Source organism: Loxodonta africana, chromosome 2 (assembly GCF_030014295.1).
Source record: "Loxodonta africana isolate mLoxAfr1 chromosome 2, mLoxAfr1.hap2, whole genome shotgun sequence".
Taxonomy (NCBI): domain Eukaryota; kingdom Metazoa; phylum Chordata; class Mammalia; order Proboscidea; family Elephantidae; genus Loxodonta; species Loxodonta africana.
Genome location: NC_087343.1, coordinates 224,796,854 through 224,817,414, shown reverse-complemented (window position 1 = coordinate 224,817,414; position 20,561 = coordinate 224,796,854). Strand labels below are relative to the sequence as shown.

The 20,561-nt window shown below is 52.4% G+C and overlaps 1 protein-coding gene across 1 annotated transcript; it reads left to right on the top strand.

The window, feature by feature from the left end:
- The first annotated feature begins 2,522 nt into the window (after positions 1 to 2,522).
- On the top strand, positions 2,523 to 18,306 carry SIK1 (salt inducible kinase 1). Its single transcript, XM_064279515.1, has 14 exons — positions 2,523 to 2,597; positions 3,211 to 3,383; positions 3,853 to 3,969; positions 7,001 to 7,064; positions 7,230 to 7,391; positions 7,510 to 7,634; positions 7,718 to 7,841; positions 8,520 to 8,743; positions 9,016 to 9,165; positions 9,274 to 9,396; positions 9,528 to 9,741; positions 10,206 to 10,490; positions 11,392 to 11,626; positions 12,182 to 18,306. The coding sequence occupies exons 2-14, from the start codon at positions 3,228 to 3,230 to the stop codon at positions 12,588 to 12,590; spliced, it is 2,388 nt and encodes a 795-aa protein (XP_064135585.1). The 5' UTR covers positions 2,523 to 2,597; positions 3,211 to 3,227; the 3' UTR covers positions 12,591 to 18,306.
- The last annotated feature ends 2,255 nt before the right edge of the window (positions 18,307 to 20,561 follow it).

Sequence of the window (20,561 nt, the reverse complement as noted above, 5' to 3'; positions counted from 1 at the left end):
ACTAAAAATATTCTTTTCAATTCTGGGTGTATAAACCGTGGACAAATAAGGAGCCTACTTTTTAAAGATTCAGGAAAACTTTGGGGCTATTATTGTCCTTGAAAGACCTTTCAAAATGAACTGACCCACAAACAATGCCCAGGGGGAGTGATTGGGAAATACTTGGTCAGGCTGTGGCTGTTCATCACCAGAAATGTGTCCAGTTCCTCCTCGATTTGGCATCCCCAGCTCTACCACACAAGCAGCTTCTTCAGGTGCCTGCAGCACAGGTAAGCCTCTTCCAAGAAGGTTTTGAAAGTTTTGTATCTATTTTGCGTAATTCTTGCTTCCTCCCTTCCTTTCTATGAAGTAACACTGTTACTTAACTCAAGGAAAAATGAATCTGGGTTAGATGTAGAATTTAAATCCCAAATGGGTGCCTCCCTAATATTAAAAAATTGTCATGAGCCCATACCCTCTATGTTCCCTAAAGAGAAAAGGTTTTATTTTCTGATGAGGCATAAAAGCAACAGAAAAGCAAAAAGCAATGGCAATAGAAATAGTCATCTGGATGTCATTTTCTTGCCCCCCTCCCCTTTAATGGGACTGGCCACAGGGCTTTATGCCCCACCACGCCTTTGGCTAGAGACCTCTCAGGTGTCAGCCCATCATTTTCTCCGGCCCCCCACTCGCCACTGCTGGGTGGCTGCTACTTTCTGAAGAAATAGTGAGGGTGGGCAAAATGGCAGACAAATACTAAACGCTCCTGGGAGGCTACAAGCTTCCAGTTTTGTTGAGAGGTGAGGTCCTGGCCCACCTGTTAGCCCTCCTGGGAGAAGCTGCTTGCTGGCAGGGGCTGGCTTCTTTTACCATCTGATTGCAGAGCACCTGGCCCAATGAATACAGCAACCAGTGAATAAACACACTGTGGAGGGCGTTGCTAACTGGGCTTCCCAATACTTTGGTGCAAAGAATGTGAAGACCTCCTCACTGAGTGGAATCCATGTCCCCTGAGGGCCAGCGCCTTCCCAGAAATCAGCCCGTTGGGTCTTCCCTACAACTTCCTTTCCCTTCGGCTCCCTCCCTCTCTTCCTGCTGCATTTGTTCACCAAAGTTCATTCAGTAGATTCCAGAAAGAACAGCCGGGGACTTCCTCAGGCCATCAGCTGGTATTAGGTCAGCTGAAAGAGATGGAGAAGGGGCAGGGAGAGCTAAAGCACACCACTGTGGTAAAGAACATTCTGAAAACCATTCCCCACCTGCCGCCTTAGTACATCTGTCTGTCTGGAGAGAAAAACTCCATCCCACCACCAGGTCAAGAGTGCAGGGGCAGGGGTGGGAGTGGGACGTGCTCCCTGACGTGTTGGTGGGAGGTTACCAGAAGATGCCAACCACATTCTCCTATTTCACATTTCTAACTTGCTGAGAGTTTCCAGATTTTTACAGAACGAACGTAATTGAAGTTAGACTGACATTTCTCAGTGCATATAGGTTTCAAGATCCTGACCGTTCAGATGCTCCAAAGCTTGGCACTTCCCAGGGCAGGGCAAGAATTTTAGGATGGGACACCACCGACTCGCCAGTCACAAGGACCCCAAGGATGGGCCTCAAGGTTACACACGCCTCTGCTGTTTCTGTACTTTGAAGAGTTTTCGGAACAGCCTTCACACGCCCTTCTGGCATGGTTGGAGGACTAAAGGGGCACAGACAAGAACATGGGCGTGTACGCGCTAAGCCGGCGGTACAAGCTGTGTATACTCCAGGGGTTCACCAACGTTAGCGTTTGCAAGCGGAGCAGCGACTCGGGGGTTAAAGCCGCCTGCAGCGCCGATCGCTCCCGGCAGGGGGCGCCGCGCCGTGAGCACCCGGGCCCAGCAGTCGGGATCTGTGGGCCTCCAGCGGCTGGCGCCCCTGACGTCACCTTCCCGCGGTCGCCAGGGCGACGGTCTCGTCAGCGCGCGCGTCAGAGCCGCCAGTCTCTTGGCAACCGACCGATCTCCCGTTCTCCCTCCGCCTGGCGCGCGGCCGCGCGTCTCTCTGGCGTCAAAGTGACGTCAATGGGAATGTATCAATCTGGCTGCGGCGGCGGGGCCGGCCTGACAGGGGCGTGGCCGGAGGGCGGGGTTGGCGGAAACAGGGCGGAGCCTAGCCGGCGACGAGGCCGAGCCGGTGGGCATGAGGCGGGGCCTAGCGGGTCGCAGTAGGGCATGGGGGCGGGGCCTAACAGCGGGGGCGGGACCGGCGGGCCGGGGCGGGACTTAGGGCGGAGCCGGCCGGCGAGGGGCGCGTCCTGGCGGGGCGGGGGCGGGGCCCGGCGGGGGCGGGATCTGGACAGGCGGGCGCGGGGCGGGGCCTGGCGGCAGCGGGGCCGGCACAAGGCGGGGCCTAGCTGTGGGCGGGGCGACGGCGCGGCTGCTGGGAGCGCGCGGCGCCAGTCTCAGAGCTGACATGCGGCGGCGGCCCGGGCGGCGGCGGCCACAGCAGCGGCGACGGCACGAGCAGCAGCGGCGCGAGCGGCGCGAGCGGCGTGCGGGCGACGGGAGCCGCGAGCCGTCTGCGCTCCCCGGCCGGCCGGCTCCGAGCTGGTGCCCGGCGGGGCCCGCCCGAGGGCCGCGAAGGTGAGCGCCGGGGCTGGGCTCCCGCCGGGCTGGGCTCCCGCCGGGCTGGGCTCCCGCGGCAGCGCGGCCAGAGTTGCTGCCCGCGGCGTGGGGCTCGGCGCCGGCGGCCGGGCGGGGACGCGGCTTCCGACGGCCGCTCGGGGTCCCGCGGCCCCTCGGGTGCGCGCGCCCAGGGCCGCGGCGGGGACGCGGGCCTCGCGGCCGCCGGGATCCCCTTTGTTGTGGGGCGGGCGGCGGGCGTGGGAGGGGGATGTCGGCGCCGGGGTCGGGGTCGGGGTGCGGGCGGCGGCGGGCGGCGGGGGAGCCCGGGACCGGAGCAGGACGGCGTCGGCGGCGGGAGGCGGGGGCGGGCCGGGGCTTTGGCGACCCGCTCGGGGGCCTGGGGGCCGGAGCGACGCCGGCCGGAGGCGGAGGGGGCAGGTGTGCCGAGCGGATCGTACCGCGGGCCACGGGCTGTGCGCTCACCGTGCAGGGGCCAGGCGAGGCGGGCGCGGGGCGCTCGGGTGCAGGGTCCGGCTCGGGGGTCCAGGCGTGGGAGGTCTGGGTGCGAGGAATCCAGCGGCGTCCGGGCGGGCCGGGTGCTGAGCGCGCTTTCCTCCCACCTGTCCGGCAGGTGCGGCCGCTAGAGCCATGGTGATCATGTCGGAGTTCAGCACCGCGGCGGTGGGCTCAGGCCAGGGCCAGCAGAAGCCCCTCCGGGTGGGCTTTTACGACATCGAGCGAACCCTGGGCAAAGGCAATTTCGCAGTAGTGAAGCTGGCCCGGCACCGAGTCACCAAAACCCAGGTGCGTGCGTGGCAGCACCCGAACCAGACCTGGGGCGCCCCGGAAGGGATGGGCCAGGACTGGAACCGGGAGTAGAGATCTGACCTGCCCTGGGGGTCTACAGGGTGCGTGACGTGCCTGTTCGTGCCTGTGCGGTTGATTGCATTGATGTCCAAACGCTGGCGTTTTCTAGTTTGGTAAAGAAAAAAAATATATGTTTTTGCATAATTTGTACAAATATTAAGATGGCAAAAGGCTACTGACCAAAAAAACAGGAGTGCAGCGTCCAGGGATTCAGAGCTGAATCACTGGGAATTGACCTTGCAAACCACTTCAGGCGTTTAACTTTATTTCAGTAACAGTTTTTTTGGGACTGTCGGGGTAAAATATTTTAGAAATTTACCTGCCAGAAAATGAAATACGTAAACTAGCCTAAGGGAGGGTTTTTTTTTTAAAAACCAAACATTCGTTTTCTTTTTCAAATCTGTAGGTTGCCATAAAAATCATCGATAAAACAAGATTAGATCCAAGCAATTTGGAGAAAATATACCGAGAGGTTCAGATTATGAAGCTTTTGAACCATCCTCATATCATAAAACTTTATCAGGTGAGGGCTGAAGTTTGCCTTTCGCTGTGAATTCTGGAAGTGAATTATTTTTTATTTTTGATGAAATAAGTCTGCAGTTTCTGAAGGTTATGCTTTTTGGGGGGGGTGTATGGGGAGAATCCAGGAGTTGGTTATTGAAGCGCAATAAATTGATTTTTGCAAAGTGTGCTCATATATTTAAAATGATTTTCCTGCTTTTGGATCATAATTGAGATTTGCGTCATTAAACTTTTATTTAGTGTTGCAGTTTGTTCTAGTTGTCAATGCATAGTCTGGCTGGTATATTTACTTTGCTATAAAAATAAACAACCAGTCTGCTTGTCACAGGTCAAGCATTTAGTAAAGAAGGACGAACTTGAGTGGAACTAGAAACTTCTCCCTTTGCAGAGAATTATGAAATTTTAAAACCACTCTTAGGAGTTTTCGTTAACCTACCTTTGCAGGAGCAGCGCTCAGCATCTGTCTTGCTTCTGTCAGCAACGGAGAGTTGACAGTATTTTTGCAACGTTAAGAGCAAGGAATTTGTCATTTAATCCAAGTGAGGAACGTGCCTTACACTACCCATCTGTTGGGATGTTTTGTAACGTTATTTTTGTTCTTCGTTGAAACTAATCAAGTGTATCTTTGAGAAAGAAGTACTGGTTTAATTAGGACAACTGAGCAACCCCCCCCCCCCCACCCAATAAATGACCACTTTTCCAACGATGAAATCAAGTCTACTTGTAGAAGAAGAAATTTGTTGCAGATACTCAGTATTTTATCCATTTGTGCTGGGTATAAATTCCTTGTGGTGATTTTCATGGAGCCATGTGGATCTGAGATCTACATGGGATGGTCATGTATGTTTGGGTTCCAAACTGGCAAGGGTAGGTGACAATTGTGGTTGATGTTGTTCGTTCCAGCCAAGTTGATTCCGACTTGTGGCCACCCCATGTGCGCAGAGCTGTGCACTGTAGGGTTTTCAGGGCTGTGACCTTTCTGAAGCAGGCCATCAGGCCTTTCTGGGTGAGTTTCAGCTACCAACCTTGTGGCTTAGTAGTTGAGCCCTTAATCATCTGCGCCACCCAGGGTGTCCTTGAAAAGCGCGGTAGGAGAGAGAATTAATTATAGTTCGAATTTACCCCATAAAAGGTTCTTCTTCACTAAAACAGAGGTAGGAGCAGAATTATTGGCTTGTATTTCCACTGATAGGATGGGTTCTTCCGGGTTGTGTGCGTGCGGGGGCTTGCGTTTTGTTTCTGTGGTCATTTTTAAGTTGAACTACAGAGATAAGAAGCTTCTTCAAGGGTGCCTGATGTCACTTGCTGGGAGAGGCGCCTGGCCTGCCGGTCAGGAGTGGGGTGAACTGTTTCTGCTTTGACTTTGCCGAAGGTCTGGACCATAGCATACCTTCCTTTTCTTCCTACTCCTCCCCTCAGCCCACGCTGGTGGAATTAGATCGGTTAATAAACAAATCACAGGTATGATTGATACCGGACTTTTTTCTGGAGGTGAATTTTCTTCTTCTTGTATGTGATTCTTAACTGTTTAGAGACTCTAGAATTCCGGAATGAAGCAGGGTTTTTTATTACTCTGGTTTTGACGCTCCTGTCTAATTTTCAGCCAGCTGGCACAGGCCCCGGAACCCTGCTGAGACACTTTGCGCTTCCCTTCAGGTTTCCGAAACCTTAAAACATCTGTACTCTTCATTCTTTCTTCTGCTGCCACAGGCAGCAACGGCTGCTGCTTTCTCTTGAGTGGGGAAAACCGAGCTGCAGGGACGTTCTTACCAGTCATTCTCCCACACACCTTGGGGAGCAGGAGCTGTTTTAAAAATTCAGCTAACCTGTGTGGCGTTCACTTTTCTTGTTAGGTGTATGGCTCAGCATAGTTGTCTTTAAAAGCTCTTTTTAAAGAAATAACTATGATTTCAACCCAACGAAATCTTTTTCTGTAAGGACGTGTCTCTTTCTCTCTGAAATCAAATATTTAGATATATACACAAGATCGACTCGACGGCACTTGGTTTCTGGGTACATGAGTTTGTTTTACTTTTTTCAGTACCAAAATTTTGAAGTTTATCTCGTTTGATTCGTTACAAGTTTTAAACTCTCTTAAAAACAGTTTCCAAGTAATATAAAATTCCTGATCAATAAATGAACCCTAAGTTGTGTGTTGACATTGGCTGTTGACACGTGGAAGAATTTGCTGGACAAAGGGCAGCCTATTGTATCTTACCTGACGAAGCTACCCTCTTTCAGCTTCATTTGTCATGTCGGTAAAGCAGGCAGGAACGGGTGTATTTGTTATCCCTTGTTGACTAATCTGTGACCTGCTCGCCAGGCTTCTAATAGAAAGTCCTAGCAGAAGGTAGCAGTCTGTTTTAGGTCTGTAGCTTTTAGTGTCCCCAAGAGGTGTGTAAGGCAACCTGTGTTAATATGGTGACTTAAAAAATGTTCTAATACATTTGCTCCTTTTTAAGAACAAAGAGACAGCAAGATAGGCAAGCTAATTAGAAATTCACCTCTAATTTTTTTTTTTTTTGACCTCTTTTCAAATAAACCAAAAACCAAACCAGTTGCTGTCACATCAATTCTGACTCATGGCAACTCCACGTGTGTCAGAGTAGAGCTGTGCTCCATAGCATTTTTCAGTGGCTGATTTTTCAGATGTAGATTGCCAGGCCTTTCTTCCAAGGTACCTCTGGGTGGACTCAAACCTCCAGCCTTTTGGTTAGCAGCCAAGCTTGTTAGCTGTTTGTACCACCCAGGCGCTACTGTTTCTAAATAAGAATATCCTTATTTGTTTCTTTGTTGCAGAATTTTTTTTTTTTCAATTGTGCTTTAGATGGTTTACAGAGTGAATTGGTTTCTCATTAAACAATTAAAACAGATATTGTGTTGCCAACCCTGCCACACGTTCTCTTTTCCTTTTTAAATGATGAATGCACACATCCAAGAGAAGTTAAAAACTTGCCGGCTTTTCAGTGGGTTATTTATATGATCGATACGTTCCCTTTTTGTGGTTAAATATTAAGTGTGTATTTTTTTAGGTTATGGAAACCAAGGACATGCTTTACATTGTCACTGAGTTTGCAAAAAATGGAGAGATGTTTGGTAAGTCATGCTTATTTTTAACAAATGGTATGAACATGTCTGGAATTGCCTGTGTAGGATTTGGGTCCCCCTGCCTTAAACTTCCACAGTTTTTCTGTGGTTGTTCCCAAGAGGGCGGTCAGACCTCTAGATTTGGGGACATGGCTTTGTCTTGTCCCTCCCCAGATTATTTGACCTCCAATGGGCACCTGAGCGAGGAGGAAGCGCGGAAGAAGTTCTGGCAGATTCTTTCGGCCGTGGAGTACTGCCACGGCCACCACATTGTCCACCGGGACCTCAAAACCGAGAACTTACTGCTGGACAACAACATGGACATCAAGCTGGCAGGCAAGAATGCCCATGGGTGCCTGGTGCCAGGAGAGCACGCGGGGCGTATGCTGCGGGTGGCTCTGGAACTTCAGCCTGCATTGTTCCCATTCCATCTAATCTGCCTCTTTCCGCTCAGATTTTGGATTCGGGAATTTCTACAAGTCAGGAGAAGCCTTGTCCACATGGTGCGGGAGCCCCCCGTATGCTGCCCCAGAGGTCTTTGAAGGGAAAGAGTACGAAGGCCCCCAGCTTGACATCTGGGTAAGGGGTCTACGTGGGGCCGTGCTCCTGTGGGTGCCCCGGGGTGCCCACTGACTGCTCACTGTGCCACTTGGTGTCCACAGAGCCTTGGGGTCGTGCTGTATGTGCTGGTCTGCGGCTCGCTGCCCTTCGATGGGCCCAACCTGCCCACCCTGCGGCAACGGGTGCTCGAGGGCCGCTTCCGCATCCCCTTCTTTATGTCCCAAGGTAGGTGGGTGGCAGGCCTGCTCCCCCGTGGGCCAGGCTAGTCCAGAGCCTTGTTTGGGAGGATGGGAGGGATTAATTTCCTGAAATGCCTGCTTCGCTGTCCTCCCGCACGTAGGGGAGGCTGTGAATCAGCCCATATTACTGCGGGGTGTGGACACGATCCTTGTGAGAAACCCGACCCCACAGGGTTCTCAGTACTCAACTTCCAGGGTGCAGTGCCCTCCTCTATGGCTGGGTCCCCTTGTGAGCCAGCTGGCTGTATGCCTATTCTTTGGGGTCCCCTCTTAGGCCAGCACCCCAGGCCCTGCCCTCTTCTTTAGTTTTACCCACTGGCCAGTGCCAAACAAGTCCTTTTTCCTTAAAGATTTGTTGCGTGAAGAATCTTGGCCTGCTGACACTAAAGCATACAGTCACAAAGCAGGCTGGGAAGGCTAAGAGGTTCTCTGGCTGGTGGACGTTGGCAGGATCAAGGCCATGTCCTTCCAGGGGCTGGATCTCTCAGGCAGTGACTCCCCTGAGTGGGACATCTGAGCTCTTGGCCTTGGCGCTTGTCCTTGATGACTCTAATTTGCCCGTTTCCCTGCAGGGAGGGGGAGCGGGTGCCTTGCAGGGCTGAGGATCCATGGGTGGTGGACTGGCCTGCAGCCGGGCTCAGCACACCCCCTCTGCCCTCTGCAGACTGCGAGTCACTGATCCGCCGCATGCTGGTGGTGGACCCCGCCAAGCGCATCACTGTCGCCCAGATCAAACAGCACCGGTGGATGCAGGCAGAGCCCACGCGGCCACAGCCCTCTTCCCTGGCCTTCCTGGCCCACGACTACAACTCCCACCTGGGCGACTACAACGAACAGGTGCTGGGCATCATGCAGACACTAGGCATTGACCGGCGGAGGACTGTGGAGGTGAGCTGGGTGCCTCACCTGTCACAGGTGCGGGCTGTCAACCGGAGGGCATGGCTCCCAGGATAGAACAGGAACATGGCTGATTGAAGGGCTGGCTGGCGTGCTGCTCCAGTGGTCCCTCAGCCACGAAGAACAGCCTTGGGAACCAAGTCTTACAAGGCAGCTCAGGGTTCACTGCAGACGCGTCCAAGGCACTGCTGCTTTTGGAGCTGCAAGCTTGACGGTGCTCTCCTCCGCACCTTTGCACTGATCTCCATTTGTCTGTCTTGCAGTCCCTGCAGGATAGCAGCTACAACCACTTTGCTGCCATCTATTATCTCCTCCTGGAGCGCCTGAAGGAGTACCGGAGCTCCCAGCTGCCCGCCCGCCCAGGGCCCACCCGGCAGCCCCGGCCCAGGAGCTCCGAGCTCGGTGGTTTTGAGGTGAGGACAGAAACCCTCCTCTGGGGCCTGTTCTGCCTCTCTGCCCGGGGCCTCCCCACTGAGCTGTGAGCCCCTTGCTCAGATGCGCCCGCCTCGTTCCACCCCCAGGTGCCCCAGGAGGGCCTCACTGGTGACCCCTTCCACTTGCCCTTGCTGTGCCCGCAGCCCCAGACCCTGGGGCAGTCTGTCCTGCAGGTCGAGATGGACTGCGACCTCAGCACCTCGCTCCAGGTGAGCTCTGTGGTGAGGTGCTTCCTGGGGGTTCCATGCGCAGCCTGTGGCCTAGTGGTGATGACCCCCCATAGTGCAACCAGGTCTCGCGGGGACCTAGGAAATAACTTTGTCTCGGTCTTCTACTGCAGCCCTTGTTCTTCTCCGTGGATGCCAACTGCGATGGAATGTCCCACCACCGCTCCGTCTCCCCCAGCAGCCTGCTTGACACGGCCATCAGCGAGGAGGCCAGGCACGGCCAGGGCCTGGAGGAGGAGCTGAATGCACAGAAGCCACCAAGTGGCACGGGGCGGCGGCACACGCTGGCTGAGGTCACTGCCCACTTCTCCCCGTGCACCCCTCCATGTGAGTGTCCTGTGGGGACAGCCAGTCGACAGGGCAGGGCTTGTGGCTAGCACCCTTTTCCACTAGAGGTTTTCAGTGTCTGCCATGTGTTTTAATCCCCAAGGCCACAGGATCATACTTAAGGATACACGGTGTGGCTATTTGAGGGGAGAAGGTGGCACGGGGCTTAGTCTGTACTGGTGGTCACTCTGTGACGCTCTGGTGAGTGGCGGGGTGGGTATCTGGACTGCATAAATCACCTGCCACCTGCAGCCTCATGGTAGCTTGTTCTTGGGGCTCCCTGGGCTTCCATAGTCTCTGGCCATTAGCAGATGCGCTTTCCCTCCAGGTATGGGGGTTGAGATGAGGAGGCTGGTCTAGCTGCCTCTCCCGCTGCACACGCCGAGCTCAAGCTATCAGAGTAGGGTCTGTAGGTCCCCTCGTGGCTGGTGCAGCCCACCTAAAGACACTGCGTTTTCCCCCAGGCATCGTCATTTCCTCGTCCTGTGCCACAGCAGCGGGCCCGTCTGAAGGAACCAGCTCTGACAGCTGCCTGACTTTCTCGGCAAGCGACAGCCCAGCAGGGCTCAGCAGCCTGGCCACCCAGGGGCTGGGGGGCGCCTGCTCACCGGTCCGAGTGGCTGCGCCGTGCCTGGGGACCCAGTCTGCCACCCCAGTCCTGCAGGCACAGGGGGGCCTGGGCTGCACCGTTCCACTCCCTGTCAGCTTCCAGGAAGGACGAAGGGCCTCGGATACCTCCCTCACCCAAGGTGATTGCTCCCGTCCCACCCACCTCCTCCTTCCCAGGACACCTGGTGTCCCTGAAGGGCATCACTCTGTCCCTGGTGGCAAATGGCGTTTCCCGTTGTCCAGCCAGCTTGAAGGAATCCCTGGGTGGTGCAAATAGTTAACATGCTTGGCTGTTAACTGAAAGGTTAGAGGCTGGAGTCCAGCCCAAGGTGCTTCGGAAGAGAGGCCTAGTGATCTACATCTAAAAAAAGTCACTGAAAATCGTATGGAGCGCGGTTCTATTCTGACACGCGTGGGGTCGCCACGAGTCGGAGTTGACTCATTGGCAGCTGGTTTGGTTTTTTGGTTTTTATCCAGCTTGGGCGGGGCCCCTTCAAAACTCTGTGGGGCAGTTTTACTCTGTCCTATAGGATTGCTATCAACTCGAGGGCAATGCGTTTTTTTTTTTTTAGTGGGCAGGGCCCACAGGGGTACAGGCTGGTAGTGGCCTCAGGCGTGAGCTCAGAGCCTGGGGCCTTGGGCCGGTGCCTGTTAGCTGGTCCTGAGAGCTCAAAAGATGCTTTGGGGCTGGGCGCAGCTCCCAACTTGGATGAAGGGGGGGTTGGGGAGGAACCCAGCAGCCGAAACATCCCCACCTGGCCGACCCTGGGGTTGGCACGCCTGTGTGCCCTGCACTGCTCGGGCCCTCCTTCCAGAAGGACTGCAGTCTGTCCAGACATGTCTGTGCGAGAATGCGGCCTGACCCTCATATCCAGGAAGGGTTTGGTGGTTGTGACAGGTGATCAGGAACAACGACAGTCCTTTTGTCCAATCACATTTTGACCTCATCCCCAAGCTGTGAAGCACTTCCTAAGCCAAGGGCCTTCAGCCCTGGACTTGGAGACAGTGGTCTGTAGACACTTTGATCTTGTCTATCCCCAGGGCTGAAAGCTTTTCGACAGCAGCTGAGGAAGAACGCCAGGACCAAAGGATTTCTGGGGCTGAACAAGATCAAGGGGCTGGCCCGCCAGGTGTGCCAGCCTGCTTCCTCCAGCAGGGCTCCACGGGGTGGCCTGAGCCCCTTCCCACTCCCTGCACAGAACGCTGGCCCATACAGCAGCGGGGGCAGTGGCCGGGAGGGCCGGAACCTCCTGGAACAGGTCCTTCACCAGCAGAGGTACGAGGCCGAGGCCACAGGCTGCCCTCACTGCCCCAGTCACCCCAACCTGGGCGTGACGTGCACGTATTGAGGTTTTCTCTTAAGTAACCTGATCTCTTGAGCTCCCAGTTTCTCTGCATAATCAGGCACGCGCACCTCCCAGCCCCCACATGTGGGGAAACTTGTTAGGCTCAGGGCCTCACTCGCCCTATCTGGGTAGGAGGAGGCGGGCCGCGTCAGACTCTGTCACTCTGAAGCCCCTACATGGGGACCGAGGGTGGCAGTGAATAAAAATGTCACGTATGGTTGGCATCTCCGCGTTGCTATAAAAGCAAGATGGAGAATGGAAATGTCAGAAATTGCTCAGGGGATTAGTCACGCACAGCATCGCGTGTTCTGATCATCTCCAGCCGGCAGTTACACAGGGGTGGCTTCTTACTCACGGGTGGCAGGGCAGCAGGAAACCTGATCGTGTCTGCGAGCCCAGCCAGCAAGCCCAGCCAACGCAGACTGGCTCCTTGGGGGAGGAGTGGGCAGGGCGGGAGTGACCTGCCTCCCCTCGTGTTCCTCCAGGCTGCTCCAGTTACAGCACCACCCGGCGGCCCAGCCCAGCTGCTCCCAGGCGCCCCCGCTGCCCCAGGCTCCCTATGTCCTCGCCCCCTGTGACGGCTCTGGCGTCCCTCCACTCTCCAGCACCCTCCTGGTGTCGGGACTTCAGAAGGAGCTGGTGCTGGGGCCCAGCCCACTCCTGCCACCACACCTCTTTCCGGCTGCTGCCTCCCCCGCGGCCTCAGCGGCCCAGCTCCTGGACACCCACCTGCACATCAGCTCCACTGCTGCCTCCCTCGCCTCCGCTGCAACCCCACAGCCCTGCTTCGCTGTGCTGCCCCCCAACTTCGAGCCTGCAGGGCTGGTGCAGGGGGACTGTGAGATGGAAGACCTGACCGCGGGCCAGGTGGGCACCTTTGTGCTGGTGCAGTAAGGGCGCACGCCTGGCACCGGCCGCCACCGACTGTTCGAAGCAATAATTTCAGAGTATGTGAAGACGTTTTCAGACTCAAAGCCAATAACTTTCTGGAAGCGAAACAAGCAATACGTTAGGCATTTGGGCTTTTTTGTTGACTTTTCATTTGCTTTGCTCTTTCCTTGCACTGAACAACTGCAACTATGAGTAGGGACTGGAAACTTCCAGAAGAGAAATAATAATCGAGGGGTGTGTCGTTGGGGTGGGTGAATGGGCAGGGCGGGGAGGAAGGGAAGGCTGGGATGGAGGGAGGTCCGGCCCCCACCCACCATGGATGGGGGCGACTTTAGACATGGCGGTGTGGAGCTGGAGCAGGGGCGCCCTCAGGCACAGGCTCACAGAGGGGTGTGGGGGCGGTCACCTCTGAGGGGATGGCGGCGTGAACCTGGTGTCCATGGGACAGAAGTGGGCGTCGTCACTGGGCATGTGTGTGTGCGCGCACATTTGTGGGCGCACGTTGGTTAGTATTTTTTTGTTTTAAGTAGTTAACAATTCACCACTTCTTGAAACATTTATGCTTTAAATGAAAACTGTGAACTTTCAGCTTTATGTATCGGTTTTTCAGAAGCTCAAATAGTCAGCCCAGGAGAGGATTATTGACAGACTCTTGGAATTCTCTCCCCCGAAGTCAGAACCCAGAATATAGGTTTTTTTTTTTTTTTTCCTTCTTCTTTTTGATGAGAAGTTGATCACCTGCTCACAGATCGGTTTCCCAGGGCTCTTCAGAGAAGCCCCAGGAAGAAGCTGTGGGGCTGGGCGTTCCACTCCCCGGGTCACTTGGCCGGAAGCCCCCTGCGCCTTTGAGGAGTCAGAGGGGGAGCGTTCTCTTTGTGCTGCACGTTTTATTTCCGCTGCTAATTACGCTTTTATGCATTTCATTATCAGGGTCCAAAACGAACAACCGACTCTGGGGGGGAGCGTGCAATATCGCAAGGCTGTGATTGTAAGGACTGAGGTGGGGGGCGGAGCATTGGGGCAACAGACACCGCCCCTCCGGGCCAGGACCTGCCTGGTCCTGAGCCTTTGGCTTTTGTTCAAGGGAAATGAGATGATGTCTAGGTCAGTGTTTTTAAAGCCTTTTTCCTTTTTTTAAACAAACACTGTATATGTATATAAATAGGATACAAATACACACTACTTATTTTTTATATTTTTTACTACACTTTTGTGTTTCTGCTTTCAATTTCCCTCTCTGGTAACGTTAAGACACGTTCTTGTTAGCACCTGTTTCGTGTTGAGGGGGGCCGTGGGGCCCCTTCCCCACCAAGCACCAGGGGCAGAGACCGCAGTGTCCCCTAGGTAAACTCATGTAGGGGCTCCGTTGCTCAAAAGCCTCTTTGGAATTCAGAAAGGAAAATGGCCGCTTTGCACTTGCTCTGCGTGGCCAAGTCCCTCCCTTTGCCTAATCCAGGTGCCTTCAGGTGACTTTGGCTTCTTACAACCTGCAGTATTAAACAGAGGTCATTAGGAAAGGGAGAAAAGTGGGAATTTTTACAAAAGCCAAAGACTGACCGAGTTACTGAGGGTCGGGAGAAGGGCTGGGTGGCTGGGGACACTGGTGGTGCCGTGACCCGGGCTGACTCAGGTCCAGTGCTTGTGTCTCTGCTCTTAGCCAGGATTGCTGCTAACTGTTAACCGCTGCTGCTCTGTGGCTGCGTCAAAGGCTCGGGGCCAAGGACCAACCCTTGTGGTGCCTGGCCACAGAGAAAACACCAAAGTCTCCCGCTAACTTGTAAAGAAGTTTCCAGAACGGGAGAGAGTCTCTCCACCCTCCTGGGCAGCCCGGTCCCATGCCTTCCTTATAGAGGTAGCACAGCTGATTCCAACACACAACATCGTTGCTCCTTTTTTAAAAAAATAATTTTTCTTCCCGTGCCCGAGATCAAAGGCCTCAAACTGTCGTGTGTTTCCTCTTTGAAGCAACAACAAGCACTTTACTTTCATAGTATTTTTTTTTTTCTCATTGCTGTAGAACACCTTGGAGGACAGGAGCGTCTTGTTTTCGTTTCTTGGGTTTTTTTTTTGAGCGTGTGTGCTGTGTGCTGTGTGTTTGTAGATTCCCTGACGGTGCCGTTCTGCAGACCACAACCGCAATAGCCTATTTAAAGACACTGCGTGATTTAAGATGTACATACTTCTGTGTTTTGTGGTTTTTTTTTTTTTTTACCGTACCCGAATCCTTTTTTTTTCCTTATGTTAAAATGAGAAATGTATGCCAAATGATTAGTCGATGTGTGTTTTTTAATTTAATATTTAAATAAAATATTTGGGGGACAAGCCTTGATTCTCTTCCCCGGTTTGTGTGTCTCTTTCCTTCTGAGCTGCTTCACTCAGAGGCTCTGTCCTCCAGGGTCGTTGAATTTTCCGATTTTAACAGAGCCTAGTGGGAACCCCTGCATTCAGCCCTACCACAAAGCACTAAGCGGGGGGGAGTCTCCTCCAGGCAGGTGCAGAGCTCTCTCGTGAGCTTAAGCCTCTGTGGTTTGGGGATGGAGCCTGCCCTCCCCAAGGTGCCTTGCTCTGGTAACTCGCTGGAAGTCTCAACACCCGGGTCTATTTTCAGCTGTTTCTTCCCCTCCCCTGGCCCCAGCCCCATCCACTGTTCTCACTTCTCCCATAATGTTCCCTAGGACTGCTTATAAAATAAGGTTTTGCAAGAATCTCTCAAGCAAACTATTCCCTGGTGTATGAAAACTGTGGTTCAGTGGTAGAATTCTCGCGTTCCATGTGGGAGCACTGGGTTCAATTCCCGGCCAGTGCACCTCATGCTCAGCTGCCACCCATCTCTCAGTGGAGGCTTGCATGTTACTGTGATGCCAAACAGGTTTCAGGGGAGCTTCCAGACTAAAACAGACTAGGAAGAAAAGCCTGGTGATCTTCCAAAAATCCATGGAAACCCTATAGAACAGAATGGTCTGATCCTATTGTGCATGGGGTCACCATGAGTCTGAGGCTGCCTCAAAGACAGCTAAAAACAACAGCAATAGGGCAGTGGCCCTGGGTGGTGCAAACTGTTAACATGTTTGGCAGCTAACTGAAAGGTTGGAGATTCGGGTCCACCCAGAGACGTCTTGGAAGAAAGGTCTGGAGATCTACTTCCAAAAGATCACAGCCACTGAAAATGCTATGGAGCACAGGTTTACTCTGACACACTTGGGGTCACCATGAGTTGGAGTCAACTCAATGGGATTTGATACTGGTAACAACATGGCAGGCATGTCTGCTTATAAAAACAAAGGGTTATGTTTATTTTGACATGTAGCCCATGTTTTTAGTTAAAAAGTTTTGAGAGGCACAGTGCCAAGTGAGTGCGGAGAACCAAGGTTCACGGAGCAGGTACCCCATGGCAAGCATGTATCTGGCCAAGAGGACAAAGGGCAGATGACCAGGTGACCAGGACAGTTGGAGTCTGCGAAGACTGGGCATATGTTTACACTGTGCATCAAATGGTACAGGAATGACGGAGCCTTGACCAACCTGCAGTCCTTCCAGCAGCCTGTTGTGTGATCCTTGGATGGAGATGGATGGGATCTAAGTGGTTAGCATGGATCCCCAAGGTTGTCTGAGGAGCCTCCTATGATATCCTAAGCAAATGACGCCATTTCTGAGTAGCCTCAGTGGATATTGCTGCTGGCTTAAGAACAAAGTTATAACATTTTAAATTGCCAGCTATCCTTAATATTGACTTCGTGAGCTGTGAGGCCGACTTTTGACAGGAAGGACAAATCAGATCATGCATCTCCAAGGGAGCTCAACAAACCTCACATGGAAGCACCCACTCAGTCCTTGATTGTGCCCAGGAACCCCTTGCCAGCAGAATCCAGTGGGGCTGACGGGGCGGGCTCCAAGTGCTCTTGGCAGCCTTAGTTTGGCATCACTGCTCAAGGAAGTGGGGCCAATCTCTTGGCATTGAATTTGAGCTTTGTAGCATTTGCTGTACCAGAAGACTGAAGGTTTGACGTGCTAACAGAATATACGAGTTTATTGTTCTGGGGTATGGGGCAGTGGTAGAATTCTCACCTTCCATGTGGGAGATCTGGGTTCAATTCCCGGCCAATGCATCTCGTGTACACCACCACCCATCTGTCACAACTAGGACAGGCAAACTACTTCTGAAAAATTGGGCGATGAAAACCCTATGAATCACCATGGTCTGGCCCACAACCAATCATACAATGGCACAGGACTGGGGAGTTTTTTGTTCCATTGTACATGGGGTCACCATGAGCTGGGGGCCAGTTCTATAGCATCTGACAACGACGTTGGACATGTGGAGTCCTGTAAATGAGTAAGAACGTAAGCAACATCTCACGTCTGAACCTTTCAGTATGTTTGGCTTTCATATTTGTGCCGTGTTAGTTAATAACTTGTTGGACATGTATCTTGACTCCCCAACTAAATCTGCAGCAGTTTGGGGAATGATTGCACCTCAGGGTGCTCCGGTGGCACAGCATAGTCTCAGCTCACGGCGGCTCTTCCATCCACCCTCGTTGCTTAAGCAATTCCCCCGTTTCGTGGGCTTGGTGGTGGTTCTAGGGCTGGTGATGTGCCATCATCAGCATCGTTACAATTAAACAGTGCTGCTTACAATTCTCAAGGTGTAGTCGGAGGCCCCACTCAGGGAGTCTCACGGAAACCTCAGGAGGGGCTCTTTAGAACTCTGTTCTTGGCTTTATTGATCTGCTAGTTCCTGGAATGCTGAGGGGCCCAGTGTGGCTGTGGAATTGGCAGGTCCACGGGATTCCTCACACCCCACCACCCAGGACCTTACTTCACCAGCATTTCTGTACAGAAATGGCCATGCCTACTCAGGGTGTTTTGCAAGGGATCTGCCTCGTATGTTATTTGTTCACTCCTGTTGGGTTTGGCAAAGGCTGGCCCAGGTTCTGGCCCATCTCCCTCATGGGATTGCCCATCACTGAGCGATGGTGCACTGGGGGTCCTGAGTGCCTGCTGGTGAGAGTCCAGGTTAAGCACAGCCCCAAGAAGCAAGCACCACAGACCAAACAGCTGCTTCAGTCCCTGCTAATACAAGACAGAGCTGTCCCTGACGGAGCTGACACACAGAGAAGCACAGTGGCTGAAGGACATGACTTTGGTGTCCAAGTGGTCTGGTTTGCATGCTGGCTTTGTGACCTTCCGGCTGTGTGACCTTGGACACATCACTTGACCTCCTGTGCATTAGTGTCCTTGTTTTCCAGATGGCGCAGATTACACTGGTGTCCCCCCATCAGGGTGTGTGAGGGCTCCATAGTTCATGAAGTGCCTAGCACCGTGCCTGGCTGGCCCTGCAGACTCAGCCTCACCAAGAATGGGGCGAGATGTCCATGCGGGAAGACGCATCACAGGTTGACCAGATGGCTCAGGGTTGGGCCACTTGTCTTAATGCTGGTTGTAGAAAATGTTAACTCCTCTTGGAGGTCACAGACCTTTACCCACTTGTGTCATATAGCTTGTGACACCTGTGAGTTTATTTGTCACTGGAGTCTGTGGCACTCTCTCTGCTAGGCCATAAACCAAAACCAAACCCATTGCCTCTGAGTCGATTGCTACTCATGGCGATCCCACAGGACAGAGTAGAACTACCCTGTAGGGTTTCCAAGGAGTGGCTGGTAGATTTGAACTGCCAGCCTGTTGGTTAGCAGCCAAACTCTTAACCAGAGTATATTAGTGATTGCCCTGCTTTGAGGAAGGAAAATTTCTGGGGTCCAGAAAGATGGTTACCTGGGAAAGGGACTGGCTTCTTGTGTGTGTGTGTGTGTATGGGAGGTGTCCCAGCCCGGAATGGGGATCACTGGGGAATATTGTTAGGGCGTTCCTGGGTAGACACTTTTTTTTTCTGCATGTGTGCATCTCACTTGAAGACAGAACATGATTCTGACTTATGTGGGGTTGAAAGAAAAGTGTTGGCCTCTTCATTTTTCTTCCAGAATACTACCAGGATATTTCTGATGAGTGCAGTGGTTAGGGATAGGGTCCATAAGGTCATCCTAGGCCATGGCCTGTGCTCTTAGGGCGTGGTGCGAAGCAGTGGATGGGACCAATCTGTGAGGTCTTAGTCCTGAAATGGGTATGGGGCGGGTGTTTCTTTAAGGGCCCACTTAAAGGTTTTCAAGGTCTGGCTCTGTGGGCTCCCATTTATACTAGAGAAGAGGACGGAAACCAGAGGAGGCCAGAAATCTGGGCCCATGTGTGTAGTTGGGTGGACAGTGAGAGAGGGGGAGTAGGGAGAGGTAGAGGGAGACAGAGACAAAGGGAGAGACAGAGAGAGACATAGGGATAGGTTTTATCTTTGTGTTTTGAGATGGCAGTGAGGTTTATTTTTTTCTCTATGGATACCCAGTTGTTACAGCACCATTTATTGCAGCGAGAGAAGACATGTTCAATTCTTCACCTCAGGGGAACTCTCAAGGGCTCCATGTGACTCACTCTTAATTATCATTATTTCACTTATTTGAATGTGATTTCGATAAAAAATAGAAAGAATTTTAAAAATACTGAAGAAACCAGGTGGCCAGAAATGCCCTGTTCACAGTTCATCTGGAAAGCTGTGTGGTGGAACGAAGTGCAAGGACTGCAGGCCAGTTGGGTTTCCCCAGCAATTTTACAGGTTTTGGGGGGTTTTCTTTTAAATCTGGAGGGAAAGTTCTGTGTCTTCGAGCATCGGGTGTGTCCACTTCCAGCCTGTAAGAGGTTAAGTGAAAAGCCCCGGGACCTCAGGTTCTGCCCGGTTGTGGTTTGAAGACCATGAGGAATGACAGAAGACTTACAGGGGAATAGGAATCCCCCACTGAAAAAAAGTACCCCTAAAAACATCAGCTTTACTGAGGTATAAGTTGCATACAATAAAATGCACCTATCTTAAGCATATAGTTCAATGAGCTTTGACAACATATAGACCCGTGTAACCCAACCAACCCCAACGCATCAGCCGGTTTGTGTACCACAGGGGCTTGTGTGTTGCTGGGATGCCAGAAGCAATGCCACCAGCATTCAAATGCCAGCAGGGTCACCCATGGAAGACTGGTCTCAGCTGAGCTTCCAGACTAAGACAGACTAGGAAGAAGGACCCAGCGGTCTGCTTCTGAAAAGTATTAGCCAGTGAAAACCTTATGAATAGCAGCTGAACATTGTCTGAGTTAGTGCTGGAAGATGAGCAACCTTGGGTTGGAAGGCACTCAGAAGACAACTGGGAAAGAGCTGCCACCTCAAAGCAGAGTCAAACTTAATGACATGGATGGAATCAAGCTGAAACTGAAGAAAATTAGAACAAGCCCACAAGAGCCAAAGTAAGACCTTGAGTATATCCCACCTGAATTTACAGACCATGTCAAGAATAGATTTGACTCGTGAACACTAAAGACCAGTGACCAGACGAGTTGTGGAATGATATCAAGGACATCATGCATGAAGAAAGCAAGAGTTAATTAAAAAAAAACAGGAGAGAAAGAAAAGACCAAAATGGATGTCAGAATAGACTCTGAAACTTGCTCTTGAGCATCAAGTAGCTATAGCAAAAGGAAAAAACGAAGTAAAAGAGCTGAACAGAGTATTTCAAAAGGCAGCTTGAGAAGACGATATGAAGTATTATGACGACATGTGCAAAGACCTGGAGATAGAAAACCAAAAGGGAAGAACATGCTCTGCATTTCTCAAGCTGAAAGAACTGAAGAAAAAATTCAAGCCTCGAGTTGCAATACTGAAGACTTCTACGGGGAAAATATTAAATGATGGAGGAAGCATCAAAAGTAGATGGAAGGAATACAGAGTCACCCTACCAAAAAGACTTGATTGACATTCACCCATTTCAGGAGGTAACCTATGATCAGGAACCCATGGTACTAAAGGAAGAAATCCAAGGTACACTGAAGGCATTGGTGAAAAACAAGGCTCTCGGAACTGATGGAATACCAGCTGAGATGTTTCAAC